The sequence below is a fragment of the Mangifera indica genome, chromosome 3, assembly GCF_011075055.1.
Source record: "Mangifera indica cultivar Alphonso chromosome 3, CATAS_Mindica_2.1, whole genome shotgun sequence".
In the NCBI taxonomy this organism is placed as follows: Eukaryota; Viridiplantae; Streptophyta; class Magnoliopsida; order Sapindales; family Anacardiaceae; genus Mangifera; species Mangifera indica.
The window spans coordinates 4,096,593-4,116,510 of record NC_058139.1 but is presented as its reverse complement, the minus strand read 5'-3'; the positions used below and the strand labels follow the sequence as shown (position 1 = coordinate 4,116,510).

The window sequence follows — 19,918 nt, the reverse complement described above, 5'->3', positions numbered from 1 at the left end:
GTGTTCATTTTAAGTCCACGACACCACAAGCACAAAGTGCAGCATTGTCCAATTAAATCATGACAATAAACTGTTTTAGATAAAAATTAATGTGCTTCGGAGGCAACTTTCAATTCAGAATGTATGTACTAATTAGAAGTCATTTTAGTCTTGCGAAGGGATGAATAAAGAGTAGTTTTAGAAAAGTGACAATGGTAGACTTTGGCACAGTGTCCTTTAGCAACTTGGTTGGCGACTCATCTGTTAGCCACTAAATATTCTGAGCTTTAACAAACAATATCCACTTCAGTAGTCCCATGATTATCTATTAGATAAACATTAACAGTCTCAAGTGGGTGTTCCTAGCTAGATATACAGACTAGTATCGAAATCCAAGGGGATGTTGACACAAAAGCAGTCCAATCCAAGCGAAATTCGAGTCTCGCACGCCCACATGAGGACATGTACAACATTAAGAGCCACACAGTCTCAACCTTCTGATATTGCTGAATAATCAATTCCAAATAATTTGCAGAGAAGAAATTGATTCATGGGTCCTATATTTATTATCTTTTTGTTTCTTCTATTACGTTAGCTAGCTAGAATATTACTTGGATTTGATTCATACCAGAGATAGTGGCTTTTGACTTGATACAATGATGCTAAGAACAGAAATTAAAGAATTGGGCACAAGAGATAAGCTTGTTTGGTGGCAATGGCACAACACCAACTCTCTACTTGTGTTTCTACACATAATATTCTACTACTACTTTTAACATCTAATTAACAAATTAACCGCCACAACTGACTCTCATCCATTTTCTTCCATGAAAGTTACATAAAGATGTTTCAGGATGCTTTCCATTGGATGTAGTGATCTTAAAATTATAGCATTTTCAAGATAAGAAGCATTGCCTAGCTTGCTTTATTGAAAAGTTTTGTGAAATGGAGATGGATTGTATTTCAGATTTGGGGATATATGCAAACGGTAAGGTATATACTTATGAGAGTTAAGCGTTAGGTACATATATAGCTAGGTTACTAGACTGATAATTGGTACATTCTTCAAGTAAAGCAACCCACAAATCTTGATTAACTTAATTAAGAGATATAATTGGTTAGTTAGCGATATGTATTCCAGATGCTTGGAATACTAATTGCTTTCATTCTAGATGGCATTGTCAAAATCATTTAGGATAACCACAGAATCATTTTAGATTAATTTCTACAATAGGCCGGTGAAAACTGATACCACTAAAATTCAACTTGTGTGGATTTGATTGACAAGAAATTTGGGAATAATATAAAAGCCTAAAACCAGGGAAGTGAATGCTTCACTTCCACACAAATCTAATATAAATTAAGCAAGTATTATACAAGAAGCTAACTCCTCAAATGTATGCCTTCAATAATATGTCAACACCTGCGAACTTATATAATTATATATATAAGATAAGAAAATGCTGGTCCAGCCAGTATATGATTCCATATATGGAAACAAGATGATCAAACTTAAAATGAATCCACATTAGATTTACATGGGTTATGCTCCAAACTGTTGAACATTTCATCCAGCAATCATATGCAGCAACTGTGGAGGAATCAAGTCTAATTATTCTTGAGTTTTAGAGAAGAAATCGTTATGTTAGCCTTAACAAAGTGTGGATGCTTGTCACATCTTTTCAAATTTTAAGATGGGAAATTCCAAAAGATGAGGTCAAACTCCTTGCTCACAGACTGATTCCTCTTACAATTAAGCTTGTTTCAAAATGGTTATTGGGACTTCTTTTTTTCTACTTGCTTTTTTGTTTTTCTTTTGCATGCTTCACTACAGAAACCTCTTTAGGATGTTGGAGTCCTAAAAAGCTGTGTTTGCATGAGTGATAGAGAAAAGGGTTTCAGTGTCATTTTAGAGTGGATACTTGGACAACTAGGTACTTTCAATAAAGATAGAGACACTTATTTGGGGTTCTCCATGAGCTTTAGAAAAAGAATCTTGCAATTTATTCTCTCCAAAATGCATATTTAAACCCTTCTCTTCACCTCAACCTTCACATGGAAAGCCAACAACAACAAAACCTTCATTTCATTTCTTCTTTCTCAAACATGGCAAACACTCTGCAATCTTCAGTCAACAACATTAATTTCTTCTCTAAGTATTGCCAATCTCTTTCCCAAACCCCTCACAGGCTCAGGAAGAGAATGCTAGCCACATGGACACCAGACCAAGAGCTCAATCAAGTGAGGTTAAGGTCTGGTGCAGACATGAAAAGGAAACTCATGTGGTATGATTTAGTGGCTCTTGGTGTTGGTGGCATGCTTGGCGTTGGTGTTTTTGTCACCACTGGCCCTGTGGCCCATGAAACCTCCGGCCCTGCTGTCTTCATATCTTATATTATTGCCGGCATATCAGCTCTTTTATCTTCCTTGTGTTACACTGAATTTTCTGTACAGATTCCTGTTGCCGGAGGCGCCTTCAGTTATCTACGGGTGACCTTTGGTACCGACGGTTACAACATAAACTCTTGCCCTTCTCCTTCCATATAAAATGATGCCTTCTTATGAAATCAATTTATCAGCATTCTTTAACAACTTTCATCAAACTCAAAAATTATATATATGATCACCAAATGACTTGAAAAATATATGTTAATGTCTTGTATTTCTTCTTTCAATTAATATTTTCTTACAGCAGTTTTAAATACTGGAATGTTATAGGAGAGTTTGTGGGGTATTTTGCGGGGGCAAACATACTTATGGAGTATGTACTTTCAAACGCTGCGGTGGCAAGAAGTTTTACGGACTATTTGTGCCAAGCTGTTGGAGAAAATCATCAAAACTCGTGGAGAATAGAAGTGGATGGACTAGTAAAGGGTTACAATATGTTGGATCTACCAGCGGTCGCACTTATTCTTCTTCTCACAGTCTGTTTATGCCACAGGTTTGATCTCTTTCTACCTTTTCTTTGTTAATCATCTAGTATTTTTTTGTTATTAAAAAAAAAAAAAGTGCAGTCAAATTTTAGTAACTCAACTATCTTTGATAAAGGGCAACTGGGCATCAGTCTTAGTTCTGTTTCTTAATTAAAGTGATTGAAGTTTGAATGTTTTTTGGGATTGCAGTACGAAGGAAAGCTCGTTGCTGAACCTTATTATGACAGTGTTTCATGTGATATTCTTTGGATTCATCATAATTGCTGGTTTCTGCAATGGGAGTTCAGAAAACTTGGTAAAGCCAGGTGGACTAGCTCCTTTTGGAGTTAAAGGTGTTGTTAATGGAGCCGCCAAAGTTTACTTCAGCTATATTGGGTATGACTCGGTTTCAACCATGGCAGAAGAAATCCAAAACCCTCGTAAAAGTCTACCGGTGGGCATTGTGGGTTCTGTTCTCACAGTTTCCTTTCTATATTGCCTCATGGCCTTATCTTTGTGCGTGATGGTGCCTTACAATCAGGTCACTAAATCTAAACTTGCTTTAAAAAAAAAAAAAAAAAAACCCAAAACATAAAATTTGTTTATGCAGGTACAAGGACTCCTTATAATTAGTGATCATGCTTGAAATGATTATATAGATAGTGAAAACAGCATCATTTTCAATGGCTTTCCAAAAGATTGGCTGGGAGTGGACTAGCAATGTGGTTGGCGCCGGAGCAAGCTTGGGAATTGTTGCTTCTCTTCTGGTTGCCATGTTAGGCCAAGCCAGGTACCTTTGTGTTATTGGAAGGGCTCGTCTAGTGCCTTCCTGGTTGGCCAAGGTGCATCCTTCCACAGGAACCCCATTTAACGCCACTCTCTTCTTGGGTATGTCTTTCTTTCTAAATTAAATTTTAATCTTCTCCACCCACCATTATCAGAATATAATATTAATATATTGTTTTCACGCTTGCACAGGGCTTTGCACAGCATCAATTGCACTCTTCACAGACCTCCAAATCGTGCTTGAATTGATCTCCATCAGCACGCTTGTGGTGTTCTACTTAGTTGCCAATGCTCTCATTTACCGTCGTTATGTGATCATTAGCAGCAATCCCCCACCTCACACACTCTTCTTCCTCTTTATTCTCTCATTCACTGCTTTTGGGTTCTCCATGTCGCTGAAATTTGGGCAACATTGGTGGGGCTTGCCTCTGTTTGGTGGGTTAATGGTGATGATCACAGGCTTCTTCCACTACACTGTACCTTGCCTCCGCCATTCTGGAGAATGGTCCGTGCCATTCATGCCATGGCCAGCTGTTATGTCAATTTTCCTTAATGTCTTCCTCATGACCTCGCTAAAAATCCTTTCCTACCAGAGATTTGCCGTGTGGGCTTGTTTGATCTCTTTGTTTTATGCGCTCTATGGCGTTCACTCAACTTACGAAGCTGAAGAGATGAAAATGGGCGTGCAAGAAGTTCCAAACCCACCAATCCCGCAAACTAAGCTAGACATTCAAGTGCTTTAATCAAGGTCAACTGTATGTTTTTTGTCTTCACTCTTTGTAAGCTCCAATTACTGTTTGGGTAATTATAGTGTAAATTTCCACGGAATTCCTACAAAGCAAAAAAGGATTTTCCATCAAATAAAGGCACAGATAACCTGATTGAACTTCAGTGTGGCTAAAGTCAAGGAAAGAATAGGCATTTAAGAAAGAAAGAGAGTTTCTATTTGATCTTGGTGGGTCTTTTTCTTTTCCCCCACCTGTCATGTTGAGGAGAAAAACGTCGATAAATTTCTCTTTTAAGATGTGGTGAAGATGATTGGGATAGTGTTGGGCCATATCATGTAATGAGGGGCAAACTGTAAGCTAACATTCTCATTTTTGTCATTTAATAGCTCCTTCAAAATTGTCATTGTCATCTTTGAAAGAAAGAGAGAGGAGATTTCCCTTGATATATGGGAGGAATGATTTCCCAATTGATCACAACCAAAAACTTTTTAGGAGATGGCCCGGAATTTTCTCCATAGTTGAGCATTACACAGGAAAATATTGACATTGACCTTCTAGGTTATCAGATTATGCAAACAATATCAACAAGCTCGTTAATTCAATATAAGTAATTAGGTGAATAAAACCGATGCAGATGGGCAATTTTGAGAATATCGCAAGGCAGTAATTACTTATTAGCACCAGTTGTTAATGAAAAGTTCTAAAAATTAATCATGTCAGTGGGTTATACAGTCGCCAATTCCATCGGCCAAACCAGTGGGATCTGATCATATTGTACTTGACAGCAGCCACTATTCAAAGCCATGCTCCTAGCTTTTATCATTTGTTTCACATTGGTGGCCCTCTAATTTCTGAGTTTTCACTTTCCAATCTTTCCTTTTTTTTATGTTTCTTCTGTGTTCACTTTTCTTTCTTTTTTTTTTTTTTTTTTCAATTTTCATTTTTCTACCCCAGTTCTCATCTAATTTGAGAATGCATACTCCACTTTCTTTACACCATTAACAGTGGCCCTCCCTGTAATGTCCATTTACATTTGATTGCTGCCTATGTTTTTGTATTCACAAACTTAATCTGTTTTGATGAACTAACCATTTTCTTAGAAGATGATAAATAAAACTAAAACTGATATTAAACAATTTTCAAATGGCTAACAGAAATCATACATCTATACTACGCAAAGAGAACTTACTGAATTGTTAAATCATCTGCAAACATGATAGCTATAATTCGGAAAAGAAATTTTTTGACATAACAGCAGCAATTCATGTCACTCAAAAGTAGTTACAGAAACATCCACAAAGGTGTAAGACATGGACATCAACAGAATTTGTGAAGGAAATTTTACTTTGTATACTGTATAAAGATTCCTTAGGACACTAATAAAAATATTAGAAAGACGGGGATTTCCAGACATCATATCTATAGACAATGCCATAAAAAAAATTTCTACTCAAATTATTCAGCCGATGAGTTGCAGGTTCCAGGTTCTGACCACAGCCATGCATTTGGGACCTCTGAAGGCCACAGCCTTGGCTAGCAAGCACTAGATAAGACTGACCAAATTTCAGGCTCAAATCTGGAATCTGATAATCATTCAAAAGTGATAGCCCCTTGTTGGTTCAAAGGAATACTCTAATTTCAGGATAGAAGTGGAATTCATTTAAATGGCTGGCTATATGCTAACTACATTGTCAATGAAATTCGTGGCAACTACCACATTTAACAAAGGGCAACAGAAAATGAAATTAGTTGATAGATAAATGGTGAAGCCTCCGGACAGTCCAAATAAAGATTTATATAATGATGTTATTTCATACGATTCTTTAAAAACTGCCATTGCAAGGAAAAAACTAACATACAGACATACACATAAAACTGTATGTAAGAAAAAAGCAATTCATCTCATGAAATGTTTTTGAGCATCCTATGAGTCTAAAAATAAGGAAGGAAACCAAGAATTGACAAAACTCAGATTAACTAGCGAGCACCAAAGATCAAAACTTACTGCTCAAACTATTGGTCACCCACCTTCAGAAAATAGCATAATATCCCAAAACTTAATGTGATGACAAAGGAACGCCATTCTAAGTGTTCCTTCTTCCAGAAAATTTGAAAAATGAACAACCAAAAAACGCTACTCCATTGTGTCAGCTAACCTCCTTTATCCATAGTTCACTTTCATTATTCAAGTATCCCCCCAATTACATCTCCTCTCCGTGCCCCAATCTGGTAGGTCACACCACCTCTACCTTCACCTTCACCTTCCTCTTCTTCTTGTTTTCCGACAACCCTGTCACAAAAGCATCCAAAATGTATTGCTGTGATTCAAGCATCGTCTGGTTTTGCTTCCTCTCTGTCTCCATCCGTAGTTTCTGAGTCTCCCTTGCCACGTCCATCTTCATCTTCTCCATCTTCAAAAACCTTTCTGTCAACAATGTAATTGACGAAACCAACTCCTCGAATGGATCAAAACCTCTCTTAAGCCCACTACTTCTGTTCTTCTTCCCAAACTTCATTCTTAATGAAGAGCCATACTCATTTTCACCGTCAATGTTGACATTGGAATTCAAATTCCTATCAACACTACCACAACTCTTCAACCTACTCCCCAAGGATACAAAATCCCTGTAATGAAAGGTTTTAGCATAAAACTCGCTTCTATTACCAGCCACATAATCAGCCTCATTATCAGAATGGGAATTAATGTTAAAATTACCATCAATTTTGCTATAATTTTTTAACTTAAACCCTGACGGTGGCACCAAAATCCTCTCACCTAGGGTTTCAACAGGAAACCCATTCATATTGTAATCATCAATCTTCCTATAACTTTTCAATTTATGAGGCACAAAATTCCTATCATGTTGCATTTTCACATCAAACCCAACTGCAAAATCATGATCATAACCAACACTGAACCTCAAATCACCATTTGTCTCCACGTAATCCTTTGCCCTAGACTGTGAGTTAACCATATTACCATCACCTAAAATTTTTAGACCAATTCCATCTCCAAATTCATCATCATCAAAACCCATTTTTCCATAATTCCTTTTAAACCCACGTCCTAAATCAGGATTAAAACCCAAACTTTGATTCAACTCACCTTCAATCTTCCCATATTTAATCATAGACTTCTTCTCATTCACTTTTTTTGAGCGAAACCCTTCGCCATCAGCAATCTTCTGACCGAAAACATCACAATCTCGATTATGAAAGGCAGCGGTTGAGGATGAGGCAAAATTCATAGAATCCAACAAAGGAAAAAGATCCCAAGAAGAAACGAAGCGACCTGGCACAGCGAGAGAGCGCTGTTTCTCTGAACGGTATCGTTTCCGTAACTTCTCGATCTTGTGGCGGCACTGAATGGAGGACTTGGGAGTCGCGAGATTAGCAGCGGAAACGTCAGAGGAGACGGCGTCCCAGTCGGAGGTACGGAGGTTGCCCCGGTTGAGCGAAAACCATCGAGTAGAGTAAGCGTTGATGAGAGCTAAAGTTTCATCGTGGGTCCAACAGGGCGGCGGGACCCGGCGAGTGGTGGTGGGTGTGGGAGGAGTTGACATAATAATGATGATAATCAAAGAAATAGAAGAAGAATAGAGCGTAAGTGAGGAGAGGAGAGGTGGTCATAATGTTAAGGGGGGTCACGGAGGGAGATGCTAAAGTGCGCAAGGGGGTGTGGGGTGTGAAGTACGTAGACAGCAACTACTCCGCCACGATCGTCGCCAACCACTCTCACAATATCCACTCAGCCTCAGCCCACTCCCGTTCCTTTTGGAAATTTGAATAGGATTAGGATGACGGATGCGATAGCGTGCGTGGTTTCAGCTGTATCAACCGAACCCAACCTGTGTTTCCAACTTCCTTTGATTTCATCTAATTATCTTTTCACTCTGATGGGCTTTTGGTCAGGCTTACATAATTGAGCCCATCAAAATTTTCATTAGTTTATTTGAGGGGTATAGACTATTACCCATCCAAGTACAAATTTTCATTCTGTAAAAACTAATATTTTATCTATATATTAAAATTAACTGTTAATTTTAATAATAAAAAAAATATTTATATCTTTTTTCTCTTTTATCAATATGAAATTAAATTCCAACATTCCACATCAAGTTTGATACTTACCATTCTGTGCATGACCCATCTAAACTTGGCCTTTTCGTGATTAGTTTATGAGTATAACTAACTAGGGTTTTATTTAAAGGTTTAACTTTAGTGTTTTAAGATCAGCCCAACATATTTAAATAAATCTTATATAGGCTTTTTACAAAATCTAGGTATTTTGGGCTTTAACATATTTGAGCTTTAAATTTAAAGCTTTTTAGAAATTTAAATCCTTTATATTTATTAAATATGAAATTTAATATATTTGGGTTCTAATTATTAAAATAACTTGAGTCAATTCATTATGATCGACCCTGCCCATCCAACCATACTTCATTAAATATTGTAACATTCTCTTGGGTAATTGCTCTATTAGTTGATGTTTATTTTATATGGGGTGATCTAACTAAATTTAGGTTTAACTTTTCAGCTCAGTCCCAAACAAAATCTAACGCGTTTTTACTAACTTATAAGTCTACTTGGGTCTTTTTATCTCAACACCAAATCACCATGCTCAAAGGGGTCTCTTCTTTATATCCTATTTTCTTCTCTTTTTTTTTTTTTTTTTCCTTCAAATAAATAATATGGATCCATGCATTAAGATAATTTAAACTGCCCATTTCCATTTGTTTCTAAACTCAAAAAATAATAATAATAATAATAATAATAATAATAAGCACGAACAAAAGAAATGGTGCCATTGTGCCTTCAAATTCTAATTTTACATTGTATTATGCATTAATACGCCAATTATGGCAAACGACTCCCTATTTTAATAAAAAGCTACAATTACAGCCGAAAAATGACAAATGGAAAAATCAAAGACAGTTTCAATGGTTCATTCTACACCAACAACAATGAAACATGAAATTTCACGATAAATTAGTGGAACAACACAATTAATAAATTAGGTTTTGTTCTCCAGAACCAATTGAGCTGTCTATAGCAAGGTTGGATACTTGGCATCCAGAAAGTCTCTGAGCGTCTGAGCAGCTTTCTGGCCACCCATTAGTTCACCAAGCTTCTCTACCGGAAGAAGGGCCAGCTCTGCCAAACTCTTACACCCATCCATTATAGACCGGTAGTTAGCATCTGTGACACCCGGGAGTCGCCTTAGGAACTCCACAGCAGATGTATTGTAATTTTCAGCTCTGTATTCAACAATACTAAAATCATTAATTTCTTTAAATGAAGATCAACTAACTTGCCACAAAACCGGCATTCCAATGTTTTATGGAGTTCTAGTGCAAGTCCAGTTTGGGATATGATACAGCCTCTTTGAGAAAATGAGAATCACTAATGATCTATTACAGAAATAATCAACTTTAAAAGAAAAAAAATACAATGTGTTAGCAATACATTAAATAAGTAATTTTTTTAAAATTAATTATTAAAAACTGGCTCCTTTATATTTTTTTAAGAACTTAAATAATTATTTATTTATAAAAATCTTTTTTTATAATTTATATTAATTTTTTGGATGTTGAGGATTTCACATTTACATAATACCCCAACCTACTTTTATAAATATTCATAAAAATATAATTTAAAAGATAATTTATCAATTTTTATTGGCCGCCAACTTAATTTTGAAAAAAAAAATAAAAAAGTAACCCAAAATTACTTTGAATCCAAGAAGTTCCATCCTTAATCTAGCAAGCACCACAAGGCCTTAGCCGTAATTTATCAAGCACAAGGCTACTTCTTGCAACAGAGCATTGACTGGAGTGCATGTTATCTCTATACACCTTGGAGCAGCAAATGCAAGCATGAAACTCCAAAAAAATTAAACACAGAAATAGAAAAATATAAAACCTACCTCACATCATTTTCCACTACACCCTCTTCCGAGGGCACACCAACTCTAATTGCTTTTGCCTCCTCAGGTTCATCCTGATTTGCTTTTAGTGAAGCAAATATTTCAGCAGTTGCATGCAAACTGCGAGACCAAATTACTCGCAAGCGAGGAAAATGTAGAACAAGCAGTGACAACTTGGATATGATATTATGTGGTGTCACATCATCACCAATATCACTTGCAGACTGCAGAAAAGAGAGTCCAATAAATCAAACAAGAAAAAGCAATAGCTTATATTCTGAGAGCATTCGATCAGTATAAATAAACCAACAAACAGACAACAACATGCTTTTCCTAGGATTTAATTTAAGTTACCTGAAACGAAAAGCTTTTGTCTTGTGAAAATTCAATCAGAAGAACAGGTATTCTGTAATAGCGCACCATTGTTTCCACTTGGTGATAAAGGCGGCCAGAGGTAAAGCTTGTAAATAGATCTTGGATACTCTTCCTCTCCACACATATAAGTGGTGACAGAATATAATCCCCAACTTCCAAAGTTACAGGTATAATGCGCATGCCCTTCTGGTGAAGAACATTAGGAAGGCTACTCATGAACTCCCTCATGTCCACAATGACCTGACAACATGGATAATTTTAGTGAAACAGGATTTTTGAAAGTTGAAATGTTCACAGACTGAAGAATGATGCACCTGCATTTCTTTTTCAGCCTCCTTTCTTCCACCTGCCTTTCTAGTTATTGCATTCTGGGAAGATGTAGCCTGTGTCTCTACTGAAGAACTCACTGCCAGGCAATGTCCATCCTGAATCATATAAAAAAGAAGTCCACAGAAGAGAGGAAACAATTTATAAATTTTATTCAACATGCTTCAGTGACAAAAACAACCAAACTACTTATCCTAGACATAAAGGATAGCATAAGTCGAAACAATAGCTTCCTTCTTAAATCAAAACTAATAAACTTCCAAGTATTTGAAACTGACAAAGGGAGAAAGCATAAGAGAGAAAATAAATTTTTCATGGTTAAATTTAATAGGCACATCTTCATAAAATTCGAATAAAATAGGTTGGTGAAAGAAAGCAATCAAAATCAAATGGAAGCTATGGAAGGACATCCAAAACAATCTTTCTCTAAAACCTAACAGAAGATGTGTTCATGCCTTGTGTTTCAAACGATAAGCCTAAATAGGCATTTCTTTCTGAGGATCAAAGCTCATACCAATTTCCTTAAACTAGAAATTTTGGTAATTGTTGATATAGCATTCATCATTATCCTTCATTGATTTTAATTCAACAATTAGTATATGCAGTCTCTAGAAAACTTCAAAAGCAATTCAGTAAGCAAGAAAAGAATGAAGGAGATATATGTCATATAGTAAACATTTCTATGTGAGAACTGCAGGCTACAGAAGCTCAAACCTGATCAACTGGGATCATCATCAACGATTTCTGCCTGATCAATGATTCAAAAGCACTATTCTCCCTCCGTATGCTTGCCTCAAATTTTTGGACCTCAGTGGACTCTTCATAGAAAAGAAAGTAAACTTTCAAATTAACTGAAGGATTCTCAGCTTTGTAGACTTCAATTTCTCTGACAAAACTCATGTCTGGATGGTAAACAACAACTACAGAGGGTTTCAGAACATCAAGTACAGGCTGATCACTTTCTAGTGCATAAAAGTGCACCGGTGGAAGTTGCTTAGAATCTTTCATTTGTTTACCATCAATCTTTTGCGTATGTTTGCGAAGAATACCTTTGTCGACAAATGCACTCTTGACTGTATCTTCGGAGTTACTATTTGTGGCCCCTAACTGAATTTTATCTGCTTGGCCTTCATTTTCTGAACCAGATATTTCAGATTTGTCTTCTGTTGATGCTTTCTTGTTACTTTTATTCACTCCATTTCTAGACTGCCAAACGTTTGCTTGGCCTTTTCTGCCTTTTCCTTTTCCACGTCCTTCTCTGTGTCCGCTATTGCCAACCAGAGTAGAAGGATCATCACCAGAAACATCATCACTTATAGCTCGATTCCTTATTTCAGACGCTGCTGCCAACAGTGCATCATGCTCCTGATTGCTTACACTGCTAGCTTCTGCATTCTGTGCAGGTGTAACAGGAACAGCTCCATCAAGAATTCCATAACCTTTGGGCTCTTTCAGTTTCTTTTTCTTATTAGATATTTGCACAGCACGCAGCTCTACTTTGCTCAACAAATATTTTTCCCATTCTTCTCGCATGACCTTCACAATAAAACAAAATATATATGGTCATATCATGTACTTGATACATTCATTTATCATCAAGGTGGGATGTAAAACACTTCTTTACTATCTTTTATCTCCATTATGAAAGAGACAGACTAAAAGATAAGCTGAAATCTCCACAAGTGCAATATTTATGGGTTATCCTCATCCATAAATGTATAATTTTTCCAGGTTGGAAGCAATAAAATGCCCTACAATTTAAAAGTATCACATCAAGATTTCAGTTCAACATAACTTTGCAGAATGCAGTACAGCCACACAAGCAACGAAGCCTTTTATCTGAGCAGAACGGTTGAATTGAGTGCCAATTCATGGATTGCTTGATAGCAAATCAAACAATATAAAAAAGAGAATGGGTACCAAAAAGTGAATATAACACACAAGGCAAAGGTCAAAAACCTTTTGTGAGTCATTCATGATAAAATCTTCAAGCTGCATGCATGAGCGTTCATCTTTGCACACCACCAAGACAATGCTATGGTCACTTTCTTTATCCTCATGCAGAACTTCTTCCTTTGATGTAGCTTGCTTTTGTCTTTCCTCTTCTATCTCTTGAAGGACCTCCTATAACAAAATTATCACATCCAATCTTAGAACATAGCATTTAATATGGCCTGCCAATTTCTTTCTTTGTCTTTCCTCAACATAGAGCATAGACATCTTATTTGAAACAATAATACTTAAGTGGCACAAAAATGGTGAATATCATAAAAGAGAAACTATCAGATTGTGACAAAAACAATATTTTTTGGGAGTGAAACATAAATTTCCAAGAAAGATACTGTCACCAGGTAACATATGAAATGAAAAATATCAAAAGACCACACAACAAGATGCACAACAGAACAAATTGTTGGCATAGACAATGGAACTCACTCACTCACACGTAACACCTTCCACTTTGGTGCCTCTTCCAAAACTTCCTCCAAAACTACAGTATTTGTACTCGAAGACAAAGTACCAGCATCTGCTAGGGAAACATAAAAGAGAAGAATTCAGAAAATGTTACCTAAGAGCTTGCCAGTGAACCTTTCTTTTGATTACCCTTAAGAATTTAGAATCTCTGTCATATTCATGCCAGAGGAAAAATTTAAGGTATAAGAAAGAATAAAGAAAACAACAGTGCAAGAACTCACCTTCATTTTCATTATTTTCAGCTCCTTTCAGTTTTCTCTTTTTCCTCGTCATGCTTGTACTTTGCCCTTCCAGTTTTACACTATCTGACCTCATTAAGCGGTAAACACGCTTCTTTGCATAGTCAAATATCTTATAGCTGGACTCTGCAAATATCCAAACAGACCGGAAACTCTCTGATACCCTCAGTGTATCCAAATACTTCAAAAAACTCACTGCATCGTACCTACCAATGAAATCAAAACCTTGATCAAACCCATCAGTAATTACCTAACCAAAATTCCCTAGAAATTCATCCAATCAAAAAGACAACAACAGCTTCTGCTAAACCCTCTTGCAGAAATTCAACAACTATACCAAAAGTAGGAAACAAGTATGTTTCACTTTATCATCACGCTAAGCAATTCTCTCCAAATTGAAACTTCAGCCTATGAGTAACTTCAATTAATACATCTAAATTGGAATTTATTTTGCATCTACTCTTCTATCCAATCATCCCAACAAACCATTTATAAGTATGGAAAATACTGAGCATAAATTTGTGTTGAGTACCTTACAAGATATTCCAACAACTTCCTCAAAGTCTTCAAATCAGAAACCAACTGCCTGGTCTTCTTCCCCAATGTATGCCAAATGGGATCCAACTGTCTCCTAACAATTTCATCAAACGATTTGAACAAGCCATTCTCCACCGTCAGATCCTCCACATCAACCTTATTAGTCTTCCTCATCTCCTTCAAACAAGCATCCATCACTTCCAGAACAGCTTTCTGTATTCCTACCATATATTTAGTCATGGGCACCCTTATATCCACCACCACCGGAGGGTCTCTCTCCAGCTCCTCAGACACATTCACTTGAAATCTGGGCCACAAATGAAGCTTCCTGATAAACAAACTCTTCATTATCCTCTCAGTCTTGGAAAACCCGGAAACCATAGCAGTGGGTTTATCAGAAAAGGCGCGAATATAAGCCTTCTTGTTGAAGGACTTGACAATTCTACAAATAAAAGTTTCAGTGGAGGAATCAGAGAGAGTATGAGCGTTGAGAATGATGATGCCGGCGATATGAGAAGTGGGCAATTTTTGGGTCAAAAGGTCAACGATGAAAATTCTGGCAGTGATGAAGAAGATTTGGCCAGAGGAGTAGAGGGAATGGCGGTGGGAGACGGAGAGATCGGCGGTGATTTCGGAGGGGATATGGTTGGGTGAATGAGGAGAAAGGAAGTGGAGAATTTGGGACTTGAGAGAAGAAGAGGAAGAAAGGAGGAGGAGAGTGCCTTGGGAAGGAGAATGGAGGAGGAGAAGAGAGGAGATGAGTTTAGGGAGGGAAAGGCCGGAGGAGAGAACCACTAAACCTCCGCTACTCTCCTCCAGGAGGTCTGTAATTATGTGCTCATGAAATCCAAGCACCATTTTTTGAGCAAAACTGGTGATGGTGGCGGGGGAAGCGAAGCTTTTGTAACATAAAGACGGGAGGGCAGTTTTGATTAAGTCCAAGAGTGGAACGACGACGTTCTGCTGTATACAGTTACAGTACCAGTTTTTAGTCCCTTCTTTTCTTAACATTACAGATTGAAAGCAAACAATTGGTTAAAGTAAATCAAAATCTCAGTTAAAAAATAACAATAGTAAAACCCTTAAAAATCATCCAAATTTCAACCAACAATACAGTAGAAACAGAAAACAATAAAAATAAGCAAAAAATTCAGACATCCTCAAGTTTGTCTGACATACACATGTAAACAGTTAAGAATAACTTCACTCTTATTTCACATTTGTATAAACATAACTTCACTCTTATTTCACATTTGTATAAACATCACCCATAACTTAGAACTCACAAGGAAAGGAAAATCTTCAATCTCTCTCTGCTATTGTACTTTGTATAACCCCTCCATGCTTTGTCTTCCCTGGGAAGACAAAGCTTTTACTCTGATTTCGTGTTTGAATTTAGATACGCAAGCCTTGGCTTCATTCTTCTCAACTTCAAGGCAACAGGTTTTTCCAATATTGTCACATTTATACCATTCCAAACATCTGATTTTGTGGGGAGCTCTGCGATTTTCTCTGCAATTCCCATGTCTTCCGGAAGAACAGAACCAAAAACAGTGTATGAATTTTTCCACTCTTGGTGGTTCGCTAGGCTTATAAAAAATTCTGGACCCGAACCAACCCATGCAACTGAACCTCTACTGATCAAAGGGCACACTTCTCTTGGAATCTCCTTAAAAGTGGTTCCTTGAGCTTCCAGTGTTCCTTGAATTAATCCAAACGGAGGGCCAAAAGGAGCCTGGGAAATTTACAAAAGGAATCTCTCAAATTTACAAATCCAAGTATTGCAACAACGGTCTTTAATTTATTTGTCAAGATGCTAACGCCAAACTCAACATGAAAGCAAAGCTGGTAGAAGCCTTATCCAAATACCAATACATGAACATATAACTGATTTTAAAGTATGGCAGATGTATCAAGTTTATAATTAACTTTAACTACCAAAAAACCAATGGCCGATATATATATATATATATATATATATATATATATATATATATATGCACGTCAAAGAATCTTACAGCAAGATGCTAAATTTATAAAATATATACATGAAACTGCATATGTTCACAAAGAGAAAACAGTGAACAAGTTTTATGATCACGATGTGAAATAGTGCATATGAAGTCTGCAAAAATAGAAAGAGTTGCTTGACTTCAAATCAATATTCGAGGCAACTAAGTGGGTGTTCTTCATTGTTTTTTGTGTTTTTATTTGAAAAAATGAATCTGAAAATGAAAATACGAAGTTTAGATTCTGTATTTTTGAATTTCAAGAATGTGGCTGTGGTCATTTTTTAAAACAGTATCTAAAATACAACAGCAAGAACATTTTTATAAGCATCTTCCTAAAACAAGTATGAAAAATGGAAATGAAGTACAGAAATAAAACACAATATATATGTATTCTGTATTTTCAATTTTTAAGTTGTTCATGTGACATATTATTTGTTTTCTAAAACAGAAATAGATATGTCGTCAAGTGAATGGATGTCACACATTTCCAAAGACAAACAAAAAGAGAAAACTGATAATGGAAATGAAAGGGAGTACGCACTATGAAACAGAAGAAATGTTGAACTAAGAAATAAGTAAAAAAATAAAAGAAGATTCATGACATATATGTATGTTCCACAATTTCCCATAACATACCAGAATGGTTAACTCAAATGATGAAACCTTACATTATTTATGTGGTTTCCTTCCACATCCCAAGATTCACCACGACTCTCTCCACGATAAAATTGGCAACCAGCACAATGGCGTAAAGTCAACAACTCGAGAATGTAGGCCATAGAATGTGGGGCACACTCAGGGAGAAGCTACACCAGACCAAGATATTGTAAAAAATACAGAAACTGTCCAGTATGCATGAAACCAGTGAAATAGACTAAATCACGTACATGAACAGAATTAATTGTTTCGCTCTCACAACAATAATCCAGTAGCCACAATATAGGATTTTAAATGATCTATTTTCCCCAACACGGCGATGAATCTACCAGTAAAAATATCAAAGTACTTTCCTCTCCATACCAGAGATACATCTGATGAGTTTTTTAAGTACCCAATAAATTTTTCCTTCACTGACATTGTCAAATAATCCATATAAACCCCAGTCACAACAGATACAAGGCTAATTCTACCACCGATTAGATAAGGAGAAGGTTTGCACAAATTCCTAAATTTTGTATCTCAGTTTTTCAAAGCTAACGCCTTAATATTGAAATAACATCTACCAAGACCAATTCATAATCCCAACCAGAGCATACATGATTTGGCTTCAACATGCAAATGCATTTAATTTAATAGTTCTAAAGTATATATCAATTGATAGATGTTGGATCCCAGGACTTTCTACCTATCAATGCTTTATATATAAGGCAAATTCCAGGATCCACTTTTCTTTAGAAAAAAAAAAAAAAAGAATTAGAATCCTGAAGACATAAACCTGTAAAAACATAGCACTTACTTTCATATGGAGAGTTCCATATTCTGTTTCCAAGGCAATAATTCCCTAAATCATGCATATAAAAGAATCTCAATACGTAGATAGGTGGACCACCAAAAATTGATAAACAAGTTAAATTCAACAACACAAAGGAGAAACAGAGTGAAACACAGCATTAATAGCACATTTTTTCTTCTCAATTTGTACATGGGATGGAACCAATGCTACTTCAAGACAACATTATTCTCTTTTCTACACTGGTATTTTACTTGCAACAATTCAAATCACCCTAATTGTCATGAATGCCTTGGCTAGAAGGAAAAGAAGCTATTCTAACACCAATCAACATAACAACGATAGAATATAAAGGTGATCAGCAACAGAAGGTTCAAACCACATGCAAAGAATGCTGCACCATATTAGATACTGTAAAACTTAATTTTAAATTTTCCTCTCAGGTTTCCCAAGACTACAAGCACAGTGATTTGCAAGAAACCCCAACAGCAGCTAATATAGAGTCCTTTGACGTCTAGATTGGCCAGTTGTTAAAACTTCAGTTTAAAGTACCTCCAAAAGCTACACGTTGAATAGATCAGGAAATCCTGAAATTTGTAGAGACTACGCATACCCTTAAAAGTTAAACCATGATGCCTACAACTACCAATTGATCTTTGTTTTCAATAGCAAGAAACAAGCACCTTATGACCATCCATAATCCAGTAGATTATTGGCAAGAAATTATGGCTCTACCATCACTATAATGTCATTAAATGAGTTTTAACTCAAATTTCCTAGCGTCCAACTTCTATCTTATATTAAAACAATTCTGGCAGAAATATGAACTTCAATCAACATTGATAAGGAAAATTAAATGTTCTGATTGTCATTTTTCTCTTTCATATATCTAGCATATGATTGTTATTTCTTTCTTTGATGTATATTGTTTCCGACTGTTATATCTTTCTTTCTTAGATCTTGTTCCTGATTGTTAAACAAGATATATAGAAGAAGGGGACGTGACAGTAGTTTAAGAAAATGTTAAAACATGTAAGTGGCATTCAAAAGGAAAAGGAATTAAAAGATTCAAAAATTCACCAAATTTGTATACCTCTCCTTTTCCATAGATGAGTCCAGAAGTCCACATAACTGTTTTTCCTGCGTCTTGCCGATCAGGGGCCAAGACATCTTTTTGTTTCTTCAACCAGCACTGGAGAAACAAATTATTACAAATTCAGTAACACACAATATCCAGCACATGATTGGATAATTTAACAGATAGCATTCCCTAGATTCTGAACCCATAATAAATATCTTGTAAATGAAAGAAAATTCTTAATTTATGTTAAATTCAAATCAATCATTTGACTCTTTGAAATTAAATAAAGACTTCAATAAATGAAAACTTTCTATGTGAAAAAGAAAGCACTAAATGTCCCACTCACTTCACCGAATCTTGATCCACAAGCATCCTTATTCCCACAAAACACCCAAGTATCACACAGGCAAGGCCCATCATTGCCAGTGCACATGGCCTTACAAGCCTCGCAGCATTCTTTAGAGGTATTAAACTTAAACTCAGACCCCCACTTCACAGCAGCGCCCCACAGCTCCAAATTCTCAATCCCTTGACAACACTCGCCAATTTCACTCTCTTTCATAGACGTTGTAGAGTCGAGGTCCGCATTGAAAGTGGCGTCACTTGATTTGATGATAAAAGAGAGGAATGTATAGACTACAGCGCAGGAGATCAAGCCCAAGGAAAGGAGAACGAGAGAGGCGAAACGGGAGGCTTCAGGGTCGTTTGGTATGCGACCCATTTGTGGTGTAAAGAGAAATACCCAGATAGGGATCTGGAAAGTTGAGTGGTAATATACAAATGAAAAGGAATCTGAGGGAGAGTGTTCATTGATGATGATAGATACGACGAAATATCATAAAGACAGTTGATAGTTGGTGAGCCAATGGGTCTTTTTTAGTTTTTATTATTTCTCTGAGCTTGACCGGAAGAGAGGAACAGAAACGACACCGTTGCATAAATCCACAAGCAGCTTTTTTTTTTTTTCATGAAGTAATTATATAAAAGGTTTCACTATTACGTAAGAAACTCGAATCTAACCACCCTTTTTTATTATGTTCGGAAATTGGAATCGAGCTTTGATTATGTTATTAGTGTATTTTTTAAAT

At 36.4% G+C, this 19,918-nt stretch overlaps 4 protein-coding genes across 6 annotated transcripts; 1 reads left to right on the top strand and 3 right to left on the bottom strand.

The window, feature by feature from the left end:
* The first annotated feature begins 2,038 nt into the window (after positions 1-2,038).
* LOC123212151 (cationic amino acid transporter 6, chloroplastic-like) lies at positions 2,039-4,807 on the top strand. Its single transcript, XM_044631211.1, has 5 exons — positions 2,039-2,479; positions 2,698-2,920; positions 3,102-3,432; positions 3,551-3,779; positions 3,870-4,807. The coding sequence occupies exons 1-5, from the start codon at positions 2,086-2,088 to the stop codon at positions 4,418-4,420; spliced, it is 1,728 nt and encodes a 575-aa protein (XP_044487146.1). The 5' UTR covers positions 2,039-2,085; the 3' UTR covers positions 4,421-4,807.
* A 1,474-nt stretch (positions 4,808-6,281) lies between these two features.
* Positions 6,282-8,248, bottom strand: LOC123212152. Its single transcript, XM_044631212.1, has one exon. The coding sequence runs from the start codon at positions 7,966-7,968 to the stop codon at positions 6,640-6,642; it is 1,329 nt and encodes a 442-aa protein (XP_044487147.1). The 5' UTR covers positions 7,969-8,248; the 3' UTR covers positions 6,282-6,639.
* Positions 8,249-9,188: 940 nt separating this feature from the next.
* On the bottom strand, positions 9,189-15,197 carry LOC123211220 (DNA repair endonuclease UVH1). Of its 2 annotated transcripts, XM_044629809.1 has the most exons (10): positions 14,283-15,197; positions 13,733-13,956; positions 13,481-13,563; positions 12,996-13,160; positions 12,086-12,572; positions 11,751-11,854; positions 11,024-11,134; positions 10,689-10,949; positions 10,335-10,558; positions 9,189-9,666 (listed from the first exon to the last, which is right to left on the bottom strand). In XM_044629809.1, the coding sequence occupies exons 1-10, from the start codon at positions 15,143-15,145 to the stop codon at positions 9,456-9,458; spliced, it is 2,733 nt and encodes a 910-aa protein (XP_044485744.1). In that variant the 5' UTR covers positions 15,146-15,197; the 3' UTR covers positions 9,189-9,455. The 2 variants fall into 2 exon arrangements, with proteins under 2 accessions (XP_044485744.1, XP_044485743.1); XM_044629808.1 differs by having other exon boundaries at positions 11,751-12,572; positions 14,283-15,196.
* A 143-nt stretch (positions 15,198-15,340) lies between these two features.
* Positions 15,341-19,682, bottom strand: LOC123211221. 2 transcript variants are annotated; one of them, XM_044629810.1, is made up of 5 exons: positions 19,177-19,682; positions 18,843-18,941; positions 17,756-17,800; positions 16,968-17,105; positions 15,341-16,022 (listed from the first exon to the last, which is right to left on the bottom strand). In XM_044629810.1, exons 1-5 carry the CDS (start codon positions 19,549-19,551, stop codon positions 15,660-15,662), a joined length of 1,020 nt encoding a protein of 339 aa, XP_044485745.1. In that variant the 5' UTR covers positions 19,552-19,682; the 3' UTR covers positions 15,341-15,659. The 2 variants fall into 2 exon arrangements, with proteins under 2 accessions (XP_044485745.1, XP_044485746.1); XM_044629811.1 differs by lacking the exon at positions 17,756-17,800.
* Positions 19,683-19,918: the final 236 nt, after the last annotated feature.

Coding starts and splice junctions, on each gene's coding strand:
- LOC123211221 (XM_044629810.1), bottom strand. CDS start 19,551: ATGGGTCGCATACCAAACGACCCTGAAGCCTCCCGTTTCGCCTCTCTC. Junction 17,801..18,842: donor TCATCTATGGAAAAGGAGAG/GTATACAAATTT, acceptor TGCATGATTTAG/GGAATTATTGCCTTGGAAAC. Junction 16,023..16,967: donor AAGGAAACCACATAAATAAT/GTAAGGTTTCAT, acceptor TAAATTTCCCAG/GCTCCTTTTGGCCCTCCGTT.
- LOC123212151 (XM_044631211.1), top strand. CDS start 2,086: ATGGCAAACACTCTGCAATCTTCAGTCAACAACATTAATTTCTTCTCT. Junction 2,480..2,697: donor TTATCTACGGGTGACCTTTG/GTACCGACGGTT, acceptor GGAATGTTATAG/GAGAGTTTGTGGGGTATTTT. Junction 3,433..3,550: donor TGATGGTGCCTTACAATCAG/GTCACTAAATCT, acceptor ATGATTATATAG/ATAGTGAAAACAGCATCATT.
- LOC123212152 (XM_044631212.1), bottom strand. CDS start 7,968: ATGTCAACTCCTCCCACACCCACCACCACTCGCCGGGTCCCGCCGCCC.
- LOC123211220 (XM_044629808.1), bottom strand. CDS start 15,145: ATGGTGCTTGGATTTCATGAGCACATAATTACAGACCTCCTGGAGGAG. Junction 13,161..13,480: donor CAAAGTGGAAGGTGTTACGT/GTGAGTGAGTGA, acceptor ATTTTGTTATAG/GAGGTCCTTCAAGAGATAGA. Junction 11,135..11,750: donor TGATGATCCCAGTTGATCAG/GTTTGAGCTTCT, acceptor TATATGATTCAG/GATGGACATTGCCTGGCAGT.